Raw genomic sequence first — 15,014 nt, 5'->3', positions numbered from 1 at the left:
CGTAATATACTTATTTATCTACACACAGACACACAGACACACAGACACACTAACACACGAACGCAAACACAGACAGTACAGTTAGTGGATTAGTGAAGCCAGGAGCAGGGTAAGGGTCAGTTTCTTCCCCTGAGTCAGATGGAGAGATAAAAGCGCAGAGAGGAGGAGGAACACAGAAGAACAGATAAAGGGCAAAAGCGGACAACAGAGAAAAGACCAGGACAGATATAATGGAATAATACACATTTAGCCAGAGCTACAGGAGCCAATTTAGTTATCTGTGGTCCTAGGGGCAGTGGGAGTCCAACAGTGTCAGTCAACTCTGTTCTGGGTTACTTTTCATTTTGGCACAGCAGGATAGAGTAGGTACAGAAAACTTTCATCAGTGCTGCAATGATTTTTCTACCACATGGTGTAAATGAAAGGTGACAAGTCCTTGAAAAAAATGATTAGGTGAGTTGGGTCCTATAACCTGGTCTTCCAATTTGAGAATAGTTTTTAATAAAGATTGAAGAACTTTATGAAAAACTTTGTGGCGAGTTAGTTGTGTGTTATATTGTCTGCTAATCTACAATTAACATTCTAAATACCATACCTCATTGCTTTTGTATGTTGCAAGTATTGTGGATATAGATTTCACCTCACTGCCAGACGCCACCCAACTTTTCTTCAGGACTATCATATTGTAGCCTGATGATAATATAGACTATTATGTTTTGCACATGATCTTTTTAAGCTCTTAAACCGTCATGTACACAGTAGCGTACACTTTGCAAATTTACTGTATGCTGTTTGGCAAAACATTGTTTAAAATTTTAGAGCATTATCTACATTCTAGTGGAAATCCTAACGTTCTAATTGTGTTCGACACACTTAGATGAACACAATAGTATAAAATACATTAAAAACATGTATTTATCGAGCAACAACATAAAACCTTGGGTAAGCCTACGTTTAGCCATCACCATTCAAACAGTGGCTGGATTGACTGTTATATTTATATGAGAATTTAACTGTTTGGTGGCCAGAGAATTAAAAGAATATCCCAGACATTACAGAGAATGAAGACGACACTATAAAATTACTCAGACTGATGAAATCTTTAAAATTTGTTATTATTCACATTCTAATTATTCAAGAATAATATCTAAAGAGAATAGTTGATTTGTTAAAGTTATATTTGGTTTAAAAGCATGACAGGAGAATTGGCATTTGTTTATTTATTTATTTATGTAAGGCGGGGTTTTATTTTGAAATGTGAGCGTTTGCACGACAATTCCTCTCCTTTTCCGTACATCGCTAGGCCGGCGTGACGCCACTTCCTGCCACTTCACCGCCGCCAACTTACGAGGCTTCCTCTGTAGATAAGCAACATTCGTAAATTTAACGTCGGTGCCGCCTAAAGTGCTGAATTAAACAGTGGTCCTTTAACTTTAGCGGAACTTAATTTAACAGACCCCGGGCTAACGTTAGAGAGACCGTCCGTTTATACTTGTTGCAAACTGCAGTGACAGTTTCATCAGCAGCTCTGTCAGTCAGGGGAGGAGTCGTGCACATGCTGAGCCCACCTCTGTGCAAACTATTGTGTGATAAATGAAGGAATAACGGGTTCAAGAAGATGAGCAAGACTGATTAGAAGACGTTATACAGGACAAGATACACTGGGACTTCAGGAGGTTAAGTAAGAACAAATCATCTTCAATACTTTACAATCCAGGGACCCAGTAGTTGCAATTTAAATATAATCTCATCTCATGAACCTATCTCTCATTTTTCAGGCAAAATACCATAGTTTAATGTTTTTGATGCTGGTGTGTCTCCCCCTGTTCTCACTCTCTGTATGTGTGTCTCTGATAGTACAGGCTTTAAACTGAACCATGCTGCTGCAGAGGCTGACCCTTTGCTCACGGATCCCACTGGGTTCCTCGAGACACGTATGCCGCTTTCTCACCAGACCACTGACCCAAGGCAAGCAAAGCTGCACCACCACACTGTCATATTGTATATCCCCATGTAAACTCTCTGTATACCATTCAGTCCATTCACAGCCATCACATCACACCCCATCTCATCCAGCCGCCTGGATTAGAGAAAAGTAACTCAACCAACTTGTGACCCCAAAATCGTTGGATAAAAAGAGATGATTCTGTTGCTGAAACGATTTGTTGATTACTTGATCAGACAATTGACAGAACACTGTATTAATAGGAAACTATTAGATACATAATTAATTGTTTAGCTCATTTTTCAAGCAAAAATGCTAAACATTTTGGAGTTGTAGGGGATACATCATGAGGATTGTCTGCATTTCTTTTCCCAATGCAATAGTAAACTGAATATATTTGGGCTTTTGTGGTGTTGGTCAACAAAACAAATATTTTTAAAACAACACTACAGGTTTTAGCAAACTGTCAAGGATACTTGTCACAATTTTTTGGCATTTTATAGACCAAACAATTCATCTAGTCTAATTGATAATGAAATGTATCATTAGTTGCAGACCAGTCAACAACAGTTTTAATAATCTATTTTAAGTATAATTAAAAAGAAAAAAAGCCAAATATTTGCTGCTTTCAGCGTCTCATATGTGAGGATTTTCTTCTTTTCCTTTTGTTGTATCACTGTAAATTGAATATAATAGGCTACTGATGATTATTTTATGACTGTGACTATATCAACATTGACAATAAAGTATGTGCGGGCAGATGTGGTGAATTCCACAAGTACATCTGATCAACTGCTGTTCAAACATGCTCTCTCTTTCACTCTCCCTCTCTTTCTCTGTCTCTGTCTCTCTGTCTCTTTCTCTGTCTCTCACTCTCTCTCTCTCCCTCTCTTTCTCATGCGCTTCATTGCTCCAGAGAGATGTGTAATGTCAGCACAGGCTTTTTACTTGCACTGCTGATGTGGCAGTTTGAGGGCAGTGATTATCTGTTTCCCAGGTTACATATGGATGTAGGCGAGGGCTTCACTTTGTTTGCCTCAGTCTTGTAATCAATGAAATGAAAACACAGCAAAACATGCTTGTTTGCACAGTTATGAAATGCTTGCAAGGTTTTGTGTGGGTTTGCAGTTTCTTGTAAGCAAAGTTAAAGGTGCCGTTTATACCGGCACCATTGTTCATTTCATCTGATCTCTAGTTTTTTTTACTCGCACATTCTCAAGATTTCTTAGAAGAATCGATAGTCTGCAACACTATTTTCAGTGTTAAGAACGAATCTCCTAACCCCCATATAAATGAGATAAATTCTCAGTCAACATCTCATCCCTCCACACAGCTCCCCAGGGCAGGGCCCATGGCAGCTCCTTTGCCCACCGCGGTGAACTGCGTCAGGCTAAGAGGATCGTAGTCAAGCTCGGCAGTGCTGTGGTCACCCGTGGAGATGAATGTGGCTTGGCTCTGGGGAGGCTGGCCTCCATTGTGGAGCAGGTGAGGAGCACACAACCAACACAGACTGTAAATAAAGTAACATTTTGGTCCTGCAGAAAATTCTTGATAGGGAGGAAATATAAGCTTCAACACCATTTGTTTCAAGTTCTGTGATATGTAAACTCATCGGTGGGTATTCATGATTTTTTCCCATCCACTGCAGTTTATGTTGATCTGTACACCAGCTCACAAACATATATTTTCACATTTTCCAATATCTTTTCCCTTTGTTTTTAATCACCTTTTTTCTGATTGTAACTTATTTCATTTTTTGTTAATACTTTTGTTTGTTACATATTTAGTTTTCCTTTTCTACTTCTTTACTGTCTGTCTATGAGATGTAATTAGACAACTGTAACCTCCCAATATCAGAAAGAAGCGCAAAAACAAAACAAAAAGAAGATTCTGGATGGTTCAACCAAATTATGAAAAAATGTTTTTTCTCACTTACCTCTAGTCATGCAGATACAGTGGAAATAAAAAGTCTGCACACCCCTGTTAAAATGCCAGGTTTTTGCGATGTAAAAAAAATGAGACCAAGATAAATCATTTCAGAACTGTTTCCACCTTTAATGTGACCTATACCCTGTACAATTTAAATGAAAAACAAACTGAAACCTTTTTATAAATGAAAATTGAAAATAATGCGGTTGCATAAGTGTGCACACCCTCTTATAATTGGGGGTGTGGCTGTGTTCGGAATTAACCAATCACATTCAAACTCATGTGAAATAGTAGTCAGTACACACCTGCCATCAATTAAAGTGACTCTGTTTAACACCAAATAAAGTTCAGCTGCTCTGGTAGGATTTTCCTGACATTTACTTAGTTGCATCTTACGGCAAAAGCCATGGTCTGCAAAGAGCATACAAAGCATCAAAGGGATCTCATTGTTGAAAGGTATCAGTCAGGAGAAGGGTACAAAAGAGTTTCTAAGGCGTTAGATATACCATGGAACGCAGTGAAGACAGTTATCAACAACAGGGACTTTACCAAGAACTGGACGTCCCTCCAAAATTGAGGAAAATAGAAGAAGAAAACTGTTCAGGGAGGCTGCCAAGAGGCCTACAGCAACATTAAAGGAGCTGCAGGCATTTCTGGCAAGTACTGGCTGTGTACTACACGTGACAACAATCTCCCGTATTCTTCATATGTCTGGGCTAAGGGGTAGGGTGGCAAGACTGAAGCCTTTTCTCACGAATTAAAACATCCAAGCTCGGCTAAACTTTGCAAAAACATACATCAAGTCTACCAAAAGCATGTGGGGAAAATGTGTGATGATACCAAGTTTAAACGTTTTGGCCATAATCCTAAAAGGTATGTTTGGTGCTAAAACAACACTGCACGTCACCAAAAGCACACCATACCCACGGCGAAGCATGGTGGTGATGGCAGCGTAATGATTTGGGGCTGTTTTTCTTCAGCTGGAACTGGGGCTTTGGTCAAGGTGGAGGGAATTATGAACATTTCCAAATACCAGTCAATTTGGGCACAAAACCTTCAGGCGTCTGCTAGAAAGCTGAAGATGAAGAGGAATTTCACCTTCCAGCATGACAACGAGTCAAAGCATGCATCCAAACCAACAAAAGAATGGCTTCACCAGAAGATTAAAGTTTTGGAATGGCCCAGACCTGAATCCAATTAGAAAATCTGTCGGGTGACCTGACGAGGGCTGTTCCTCCCTAAAACATTTGTTTGTTTTTCAATTGAGTTGTACAGGTTATCGGTCACATTAAAGGTGGAAAATGATTTATCTTGCTCTCATTTTATCTTTTTTTTACATCACAAAAATCCACTGTAGTTTTAGTTTTATTTTCACAGGATTTAGGTCTTTCCACAACAATACAGTGGGTAAATGGACTGTTGTCATTGAATAATCACACCTGAAATATTTGACAAAAGTCAAACTTTCTGTGTTGCATTTGATCACCTTTGTATTGTGGGGGAGGCAGAAAGCTCAGAGATGATGTCATAATATCCACAAATAAAACAAAATAACATCATGGGTAGTCCCTGTGAGGAGTTAGTAAGAAAATGTTTTTTTTCTTAAATCCTCAGTGAAACTCTGTGCTTCCTATCTGTGATCCATGACTCCTAATTGGTTGTATTGTCATCCAGGTGGCCATGCTGCAGAATCAGGGCAGGGAGATGATGATTGTCACCAGTGGAGCAGTGGCCTTTGGCAAGCAAAGATTAAGACACGAGATCCTGCTGTCCCAGAGTGTCCGACAGGCGCTGCACTCTGGACACAATCAACTCAAAGACATGGTAAGAAATACAACAATACAATACAATGGCGTTTAATAGATACTACCCTTTGTGAAGCCTAATGTTCAGTATTTCTGCAGACTGATCCATCTCTCTGGTAAGCAGTTTATGCTAAAGTGCCATTCAACTTATTTTATTTTTTGGATACACCAGCTTGCCTGGCCACATCCTACAGATAAACTGTAAAACACTTTTGGAATGTGGAATGGTTTGATTGAAATGTTTCTCAGAAAAGCAGAACCAATGTTAACAGACATTTACTGGGCTTTATGTTGCAGTCCCTGCCAGTGCTGGAGGCCCGGGCCTGTGCTGCAGCTGGACAGAGCGGCCTGATGGCCCTTTACGAGGCCATGTTCACCCAATACAGCACTTGCACTGCACAGGTACTTATATTTACTTCATAGCAAAAATAATTCCTTTGAAATGGTACAGAAGTGTGTGTATTTTATGCAGTTTAACATCTTTAAATCTCTCTCTCTCTCACTCACTGGTCCGTTTATTCTCTGCTCATCAGATCCTGGTGACAAATCTGGATTTCCACGACGACCAAAAGAGGCAGAACTTAAACAGCACACTGCAGGAGCTGCTGCGCATGAACATCGTGCCCATCATCAACACCAATGATGCTGTGGTGCCCCCGCCGGAGCCCAACAGCGACCTGCAGGGGGTAAATGTGGGTACAGAGAGAATGGGTGTGGCGCTGCTGGTGGTGATGGTAGCGGTGGCAGCAGGTGTGCTGAACGGGTTGGCAGAGACGGTGTTTTATATAGTATAGACATTTGCACTGTTCATTGGCTACGGTATTTTCTACCATTCACACACACACATGCTGGAAGACCTCTGCCACCCGGCCTCACCTCATCTGCTCTGCCCTCAAGCATTAAGGCATGTGCATGCAGGGAGGGGATGGATGGCAGTGCATGCTGTCACTGGTCAGGAGGTACTGTCAGAGGGGACCGGGACTAACTTCTGTAGGTAGACGTCTCCTTTTCCTTCTCCTGCAGAAATAACACACCTGCAGAAATAACACCTTTTTGGTAATTGCACTTCACTCTCTTGTCAGCCACTATTCTGTTTACACACTTAGCTGCTGGCAACACAGCCAGTACAGAACTTTTTCTGCTTTTTTTTATATTAAAACATTGTCATTACACTGCTAAAATAGATCAGCTCAACTTGTGCTTAACATATGGTTGTTTGTCTAAGGGATTTACTCTATTATCTGGGAATAAAAAATGGCCCTGCAAATGCAAAGGCTTGACTTCAGGGCTGTGATAATTTGGCTTTGAAATTTTCCCTGAATGATCCTGTAGAGAGACAGCTCATTAACAGAAGTAAATGTTACACAGTTGTAATAATACATAAGTGTTTATTTGTTTGTATTTATCAGCTTGCCACTCAAGCCTTTTTTAAAAGAAAAAGGCTTAGATGGGTAAATTGGCAGATGGCTGACTTTCTGCCAATGCTTTTCTGTCTTTAGCAGCTTACATCAGTGATTTTCTGGTTCTGTAGGTGATCAGCATTAAGGACAATGACAGTCTGGCGGCGAGGCTAGCTGTAGAGATGAAGGCTGACCTGCTCATCGCGCTGTCTGACGTGGAAGGTATGCGTGTTACCACAACAACGGTCTGGATCAGCTGTTGGGTAACAACACCATCTGTCTGCACTGTTCAGTGGGAGAAAAAAAAACACCCATTTCAGGGTCAACTGAGAGTCATATGAGAGGCAAACACAGACCTTCTGCCATGATGTTTGAAATTGATGCTGATGGGGTTGACACAAGGTGTTCTTCTGCATGCACTTGTGTCATGGCTGTGGATCCATTTAGCATGAATTCTGTAGATTTAGGAAGCAGATTTTCTTGAGTAAAAAGTGGACCACTGGCATGAGGAAGTCTTTTCTTTTAAAACAAAAAAAACATAAATAACTAAGAACTGACAACAATTTTTATTTTATATTCTGAATGAAAACTGAAGGGTCCCAAGTTTGTGTTATGCTTGACATGTATAAACAAATAAGTTGAATAGAAAATGTTGATTTCTTAGGACTGTACAACAGCCCTCCTGGAACAGATGACGCCAAACTCATTGACATCTTTTACCCTGGAGACCAGCAGTCCATCACTTATGGTACAAAGTCCAGAGTTGGGATCGGAGGCATGGAAGCTAAGGTATATTGACGATCCATAATCCGTCTGTAAAAGTGTTCAAGTTAAAAGTCTTATCTTAGTAGACATTCAACAGATCGGCACAGCGAATGGACTTTTGTACTATGGATTTTTCTTATCATGTTTAAAAGAGAGAACTTGCTTTCAAATAAGAGATTATTCACATTGTATTGAATTGTCTGAATTATAATCAACCAAAGATCAGAAGTGCAAACTACAGGGACTTCGTTGGCACAAACTCCACTTAACCTCCTACATGCATGAAATGATCTGAAGAAGTCAAAAACTTCAGCCACTTGTATGCTACAGGAGAACAACTTGATTGTAAGACGAACACATTTTACGTACGTGGCCTTTATTGTGGTCAACTGCTCGGCCGATGAAATACAAGTGCGTTGTCATCCTGCTGAACCATATAAAGTGAGCTACAGGCTAATATTCATGTAGCCACTTTGTGACAGATGCCTGTGTTCAAGTGAGGAAACATATTAACATATAAAATATTGTCTCTTCATGCAAAGTAAAGTGAGGTTTTGACATTTATATTGAGATTGTAACAAAAAAAGACAAGTAGAGGTTTTAAAGAGACTCAATTTAACTTGTGTGTTTCTTTTGGTGTTTGTCTGCAGGTCAAAGCTGCGCTGTGGGCGCTGCAAGGTGGCACCTCAGTGGTCATTGCTAATGGAACCAACCCCAAAGTAACAGGTCACGTCATCACTGACATTGTAGAAGGCAAAAAGGTGGGAACCTTCTTCTCTGAGATCAAACCAGCCGGTGAGTTAACCTGGGCTGAATGGACTCTTTCACTCCAACCTCATATCTGTCACACCAAAGCTGCAGCTGTAGGTTAAGTCTTTGACTGAAGTCTGACCTTTCTCTGACTCTTCGCCAGGCCCGACTGTGGAGCAGCAGACTGAAATGGCACGTAACTCCGGAAGAACCCTGGCATCTCTTCACCCCGACCAGGTGACACATTGTTTTGAATAACAACAAAGGCTCACTGTTGTCTTCAGTAAACATGAGTTCAACATCAGTTTATTAATAAAAATATGTTTAAATAGGTTACAAACCCTCATACCTCAGCTTTAGTCCTAAGTCTTCCTATATCAGAGAAACACTGACCCCCTGTGGATAGATGTGGTACATGCTCATCCTGCCTGTATTTGGTTGACTGTGTTGTCAGAGGAGTGAGATCATCTGCCATCTCGCAGAGCTGTTGACTGAAAAGAAGGAAGAGATTCTTGCTGCCAACAAGATGGACATGGACCTGGCTGCTAATGCAGGTAGCACAGGGCACCATGCACTCAGTGTGTGTGTGTGTGTGTGTGGAGGATGTAGCAGTTTAGAAACCAGCACAAAGGAAAAGTTTGTTTTATCCATACAGGTTTTTATCATCAGAAATGTATTCTGTCATTGTTGCCTTCAAGCTGCTGCATAAACTTACCAAGAGATAATTGTGTTAAAAACTAAAAAAATTACAAATGGACAACTCAATCCATTTATCTCCACCAGAGGGCGCCTTTATCACTTTCCCTCCATATGCATGACCTCAGTCAATAAGATATACACCACCTGATAGCAGAGTGTAACCCTGCTCTCCCTCCCTCCATAGGCCATTTGCCACCAGCCATGCTTAAGCGTCTCAGTCTGTCACCGGCCAAACTTAACAGCTTGGCCATAGGTCTGCGCCAGATAGCCGTGGCGGCCCAGGACAGTGTGGGTCGCGTGCTCCGCAGGACCAGGGTGGCTCACAACCTGGAGCTGGAGCAGATCACCGTGCCCATCGGAGTTCTTCTGGTCATCTTTGAGGCCAGACCTGACTGCCTGCCACAGGTATCCAGGCAGAGTTGCCATAACGCAAGCAATCCTGGCAATTTAAAGATTGTATTAACTTTTGTAGAGATATCGATTTTACAGTATATACAATATATATTTCTCTTAATTCTCCTGTCAGTCTGTCGGCTTTTTATCCATGCAGAACTTTTTGCTTTCTTTGAGATGACTGCAGTAATATCACACACCATGTGTTTTTATCCAGGTGTCAGCATTGTCTATAGCCAGTGGTAACGCCCTCCTTCTGAAGGGAGGCAAGGAGGCAGCCAACACAAACCGTGTTCTCCACCAGCTCACCCAGGAAGCCCTGTCCATGCACGGAGTCAGAGAGGCCGTGCAACTGGTAAGATTGGTCTCCTGTATTATAAGACAATAAAAAAAACTTTAGGTAGTATGTTTCATAGATGGAGAAACTCAGAGCTCTATATGAAAGCACATCACGCTAAATGGGTGAATTAGAAACCAGTCCGAGAGAACCTGCTTTGTTCATCTATTTTCCTGAACCTTTTTTTTTTTTATTTTTTATTTTTTTTGCAAGGTGAGCACTCGTGAGGAAGTGGAGGATCTGTGCCGACTGGACAAGATGATCGACTTGATTATCCCTCGAGGTTCATCCCAGCTTGTGAGGGACATTCAGCGAGCTGCCAAAGGCATCCCGGTGCTGGGTCACAGCGAGGGAATCTGTCATGTCTACGTTGACGCAGAAGCCAGCATTGACAAAGTCATCAAGATTGGTCAGCAAATGCAAATCTCCACGCTGATTTATGCACGTTCATGTGTACATTTCTGTGGTTTCATACTGTGGTGCCAAAATAACACGGCTAATCAATTTACCAAATGTTAGTAAATTGTGGATGTGGTACTGGTAGACCAGTTCTGCCAGATGTGTGTTTGATTACAATCATCAGTGAACATGTCAGTAATTGACTGATATTTACACATTGCAGTCAGAGACTCCAAATGTGACTACCCAGCTGCATGTAATGCTATGGAAACTCTGCTGATTCACCGAGACATCCTGAGGACCCCATTTTTTGACCAGATCATTGACATGCTGCGCACTGAGCGGGTAAAGCACCTAATGCATATAATAACTTTTAACTTTAATAGCTACTCAAAATCAGATCCCTCTCTAGTGAGCTTTTTTTTTTTTTGTGTGTGTGTCACTAGGTGAAGATTCATGCAGGCCCTCGGTTTGCTTCCTACCTGACATTCAGCCCATCAGAGGCCAAGTCGTTGCGGACAGAGTACGGTGACCTGGAGTGCTGTATGGAGGTGGTGGACAGCATGCACGAGGCTGTGGACCATATCCACAAGTACGGTAGCTCCCACACAGACGTAATCATCACAGAAAACGGTACGTGACTCTTGATGTTTGTGCTATTACTTTTTTTTTTTTTTTCTTGTAAATTCCACGTTTCACCACGGTTGAGCATTTTAAATGGCATACACATGCATGCCGGAAAAATGCTGTCTCCCATAATTGTAGTCGCATCATATTTTACTAAACGGCACCTGTCAATCTTGTCTTGCTCCAATCTTCCTCATATAGGTGTCTCTGACATCTCTCCTCCTTACACTCATCTCCATCCCACTTTCTGCCACAGCGACTAATGAGCAGTGACACTTGTTGACAGGAGGAGTGCGCAGCCTCCCCGTGTGACTCCAATGCAGGGGACAGAGTCCATTTAAAATGTAGAGCAGATGCTAAAACACAGTTTAAAAGACTTGTCCCTGTTGTTACTCTTGGGTCATGTTTTAAACAAATTTGTCTTTCAAGTGAGCCGTCACACTGCATCTCTCTTAACTAGAGTATATAAAGGCTCAGGCCATATTGCAGGTGGACAGTGAAGACTAAGACTTGTGGGAGTAAAAGGTGTTCTGTAGAATAAGGGCATCTTTTACTTTTTTTTGCTCATAAGCAGCAGCAGCGCTCATAACATGGATAACAAGCCATTCTAAGAAAAAAATGATGTACAAAAGACTGAAGTACAAATACCTCATTAAAGGCGGAGATACAACTATGCAAAATATTTGACACTTCAAGTTTTAAGAAAAAAACATTTAATAGCATTTTGGAGAAAGTGTGCTGTGCGCGTCTCTACATTGAGGATTATTCTCAGCTGCAGTGGAGGATGCACTGCTGCCATCTAGTGACCACAGAAGGTACCTCAATGAATTCAAATGTATTGATTGTGTCAGCTAACCTCAAAGTTGATCACTGAGAGGATGGATGGATGGATAGATAGATAGATAGATAATGGGTAGTGGGTACATAAAGACTCGTGGATGAATGATCTGTGAAGTCATCAAGAGAAAAATTTTTTTTTTTTTTTTTTTTTTTTTTTTTTTTTTTGTCTGAAAATAGAGCCTCAGTTTAACTCAAACAATATTTCTATCAGAATTTATATCTTATACCTCAAATTTGGTTTACCTGATTTTAGCGTCTTTGAACGCCTCATGGATTTCTCCTGATGACATTTTGAACTTAGTCTTGGCCACTTTTCGGTGGATGTTCACAGTTCACATGATTTTTAGAGTTTGCAGCACTGGGTGTCTACTAAAATGACATGGGCAGAGGTCTTTAATTCAGTTATGCAATTACAGTGGTAGCAATGAATACCTGTAATTATGTCCTCTGAACTGCAGATTTTTAAAGAAGCTTTTGCTTTTCTTCATCGCATTAATTCATTATTTCAGCTCAGTTTCTTTGGTATAACCATAATAAATAGTTGTCATTGTCACATACTTCATGTTAATGCCTGGAAGGCTCTTATGTCATAGATAGAAGTTTGTGAATTAACAGCTGCTCTTCTCTTACAGAGGACACAGCGGAGCAGTTCCTGCAGCAGCTGGACAGCGCCTGTGTTTTCTGGAACACCAGCTCACGTTTCGCTGATGGCTACCGCTTTGGACTGGGTACGTGGTGGTCTTATCACCATATTATTTGTCTTTTGTTGCCTCTTTCTGTGTGTGTCTCCTTTTCCCAAAAGCCTGCATATTCTTACCCATATTCATTTGTTAGAGAGAATTGGCACGCTTCTTCGCCACACATGTTTTGTTTACCTTTCTCACTTTCTGTCTTTCTTTCCGCTGACTTTTGGCTTTTCTGTTTAGGAGCAGAGGTTGGTATTAGCACGGCGCGTATCCATGCGCGGGGCCCTGTGGGCCTTGAGGGGCTGCTCACCACCAAGTGGGTTCTGAGAGGTGATGGGCACACGGCAGCCGACTTCTCTGAGCACGGCACTATGAAGTACCTCCATGAAAACCTGCCTGTTGTGCAGCCTTTAGCTGGACAGAGAGACAGCAACTAGACCGGAGACTTTCACAACGCTCTCTTGGCTTTAATGTTGGTCAAAATGCTTTGCATTGCCCACCAGCAGCCTCTGTTTTAAACCTCTACAGCACACAGCACGGAGAGAGATGCTCAACACGCCAATGGTCAATTTTATCAGTACAACCAGAAAGTTGTCCCTGCTCAGATTATACTGTTGTTCATTGACTAAGAGTTTACAAATTTTTTAAATTCTACCTCAGCTTATGATACCTTTTTTATATATGAGTTAGGGGAGTCACCCCCATAGGCCTCTGCAGGAGGTATCATGTGGTGATCACAACACATAAATGCCTTCACAATGATATTAATATAATTGGGGACAGTGTGAGCCAGAAAGGAGTGAATTAAGATTGCTTTCTGTAAGACAAAGTAAACACACGTCATACATGTATCAACGGAAACCAAGGTGCTTGATGTTTTTTATTTTTTATAATGCAATCTCAGGACATCATTTTCATCAGACATTAAGTCACAAGCCTCATGCTATAAGAGAAGAGATCGTGCTATATTGTCATTATGCTGGCTTTGCTTGTTTACACCGAACCAAACAAAGCCAGCATATTGCTGCCTCTGTGTGTGAATTTCAAATAACACAATATAACAGTGTTGGTATCTCTCCCGCCATGCCAGCTCTTTCACACAGATGTTGATCCAGCTCTGTGACTACCTCCACTGCCGGCTTATTGCCGGAACAACAGTGCCCTGCCCCCACTCGCTGTTTGTATCTTTTTATACAGAAAGACGAGGTGCAATAAAGGTGCACTATTGCCGCCATGAACAGGCTGTGTTAAAGTGGCTACAGAAACAGTATTTAATTTCACCCACAAAATGGCTATGAGAAAAGAAAATGTCAACACATTCTTAATCATCAGTACCAAAATTAACTTACTTTTACCCATTTTATTTTTTATCTAAAATATTTTTCATTTAATGTGATCTATTCTAGTCTGATCTTTCAGAAAAAAACAAGGTTGATGCTGATTGTACTGTATCTGCTTTCTTTGTTTCATTTCAACATTTTCTTGCTGTAATTTCAGGATGAGTTTTCTGTATGATATCTAAATGTACAGGTATTTTTGATTAGCTGAGATGCTGGTTTTATATCACTACAAGTTGGCATTTGACAGCCGAAATGTTTACCTTTTCTAACTACTTTAACCACTTCTGGTGTGTTTTCGGACTTTTAAGTTTTCCTTTATTAAAACTTAATTACAGGATTAAGATTAATAGTATCATATATGATACAGAAGTATAAAGTAAATTTACCAGTTGTGTCGTACAGTAATCCAAGTTAAAATGCACTTCAACTTGAATGCATCCATTTTATTTACTATTTTATTTATTTGATCATTGTTACAAGTTCTGCTCTTTTTTTTTTTTTTTTCCACACCATGATTTGCTGTTTTCCTGTTTGTTCCTCGTGGCGCCCAAAGCCTCTGTCAGAGCAGGAACAGTAATTGACAAGCTGCCTCCTTCGAGCTGGAGGGGAGAACGCAACTGCTTTTAAATTAAGCTCTATAACATTCCAGCCTCTGAGCTCCTATCTGATGTCTTGCAATGCACACTTAAGGATTGGTTTGGGTTGTTTAATAGCAATATTGTAGAATTAAAAAAAAATGTTGAAAAAGAATATTTGGATATTTTTCTTACTTTCTTTGATTTTTTTTTTTTTTTTTTTTTTTTTTTTTTTTTTTAGCAATTGAAATGTTGAGGATTTTCACACAGATGTTCATTTCTGTCCTGGCACTAGTCTTTCTACTTTCACAAAGAACACAAATTAATGGGGAAAAAAAGTCATACTGATCTGAAAAACAGATGTCTAAAAAGGGCCTTTTTAAAGTTGCCCATAGGGGAATTCACATTGCTGGAAGTGGGGCAAAGAAGATGGAAGACAATACTATAGAGGTTTAATTATCCAGCCATCAGAAATGAAAAGGGGGAGAAGGAGAACTGAGACTAATAATGGAATCACAGGCTTA

The 15,014-nt window shown here is 40.7% G+C and overlaps 1 protein-coding gene across 1 annotated transcript; it reads left to right on the top strand.

Annotated features, from left to right (window-relative positions):
• Positions 1-3,366: 3,366 nt before the first annotated feature.
• On the top strand, positions 3,367-14,413 carry LOC111220059 (delta-1-pyrroline-5-carboxylate synthase-like). The gene is made up of 16 exons (XM_022743004.1): positions 3,367-3,430; positions 5,549-5,698; positions 5,977-6,081; positions 6,213-6,371; positions 7,211-7,301; positions 7,744-7,868; positions 8,495-8,639; positions 8,758-8,831; positions 9,049-9,148; positions 9,478-9,698; positions 9,904-10,041; positions 10,237-10,432; positions 10,646-10,767; positions 10,869-11,055; positions 12,522-12,617; positions 12,816-14,413. The coding sequence occupies exons 2-16, from the start codon at positions 5,555-5,557 to the stop codon at positions 13,010-13,012; spliced, it is 2,100 nt and encodes a 699-aa protein (XP_022598725.1). The 5' UTR covers positions 3,367-3,430; positions 5,549-5,554; the 3' UTR covers positions 13,013-14,413.
• Positions 14,414-15,014: the final 601 nt, after the last annotated feature.

The sequence above is a fragment of the Seriola dumerili genome, unplaced genomic scaffold (assembly GCF_002260705.1).
Source record: "Seriola dumerili isolate Sdu_G_001 unplaced genomic scaffold, Sdu_1.0 BDQW01000068.1, whole genome shotgun sequence".
Lineage (NCBI taxonomy): Eukaryota > Metazoa > Chordata > Actinopteri > Carangiformes > Carangidae > Seriola > Seriola dumerili.
The sequence above is the reverse complement of the archived record's forward strand: the minus strand, read 5'-3'. Positions and strand labels throughout refer to the sequence as shown.

Bases quoted from the DNA above. Each gene is read 5' to 3' on its own strand.
- LOC111220059 (XM_022743004.1), top strand. From the start codon at position 5,555: ATGCTGCAGAATCAGGGCAGGGAGATGATGATTGTCACCAGTGGAGCA. The intron at 7,869-8,494 runs GTATATTGACGA...GTTTGTCTGCAG, and splicing joins TCGGAGGCATGGAAGCTAAG to GTCAAAGCTGCGCTGTGGGC. The intron at 12,618-12,815 runs GTACGTGGTGGT...TTTTCTGTTTAG, and splicing joins TGGCTACCGCTTTGGACTGG to GAGCAGAGGTTGGTATTAGC.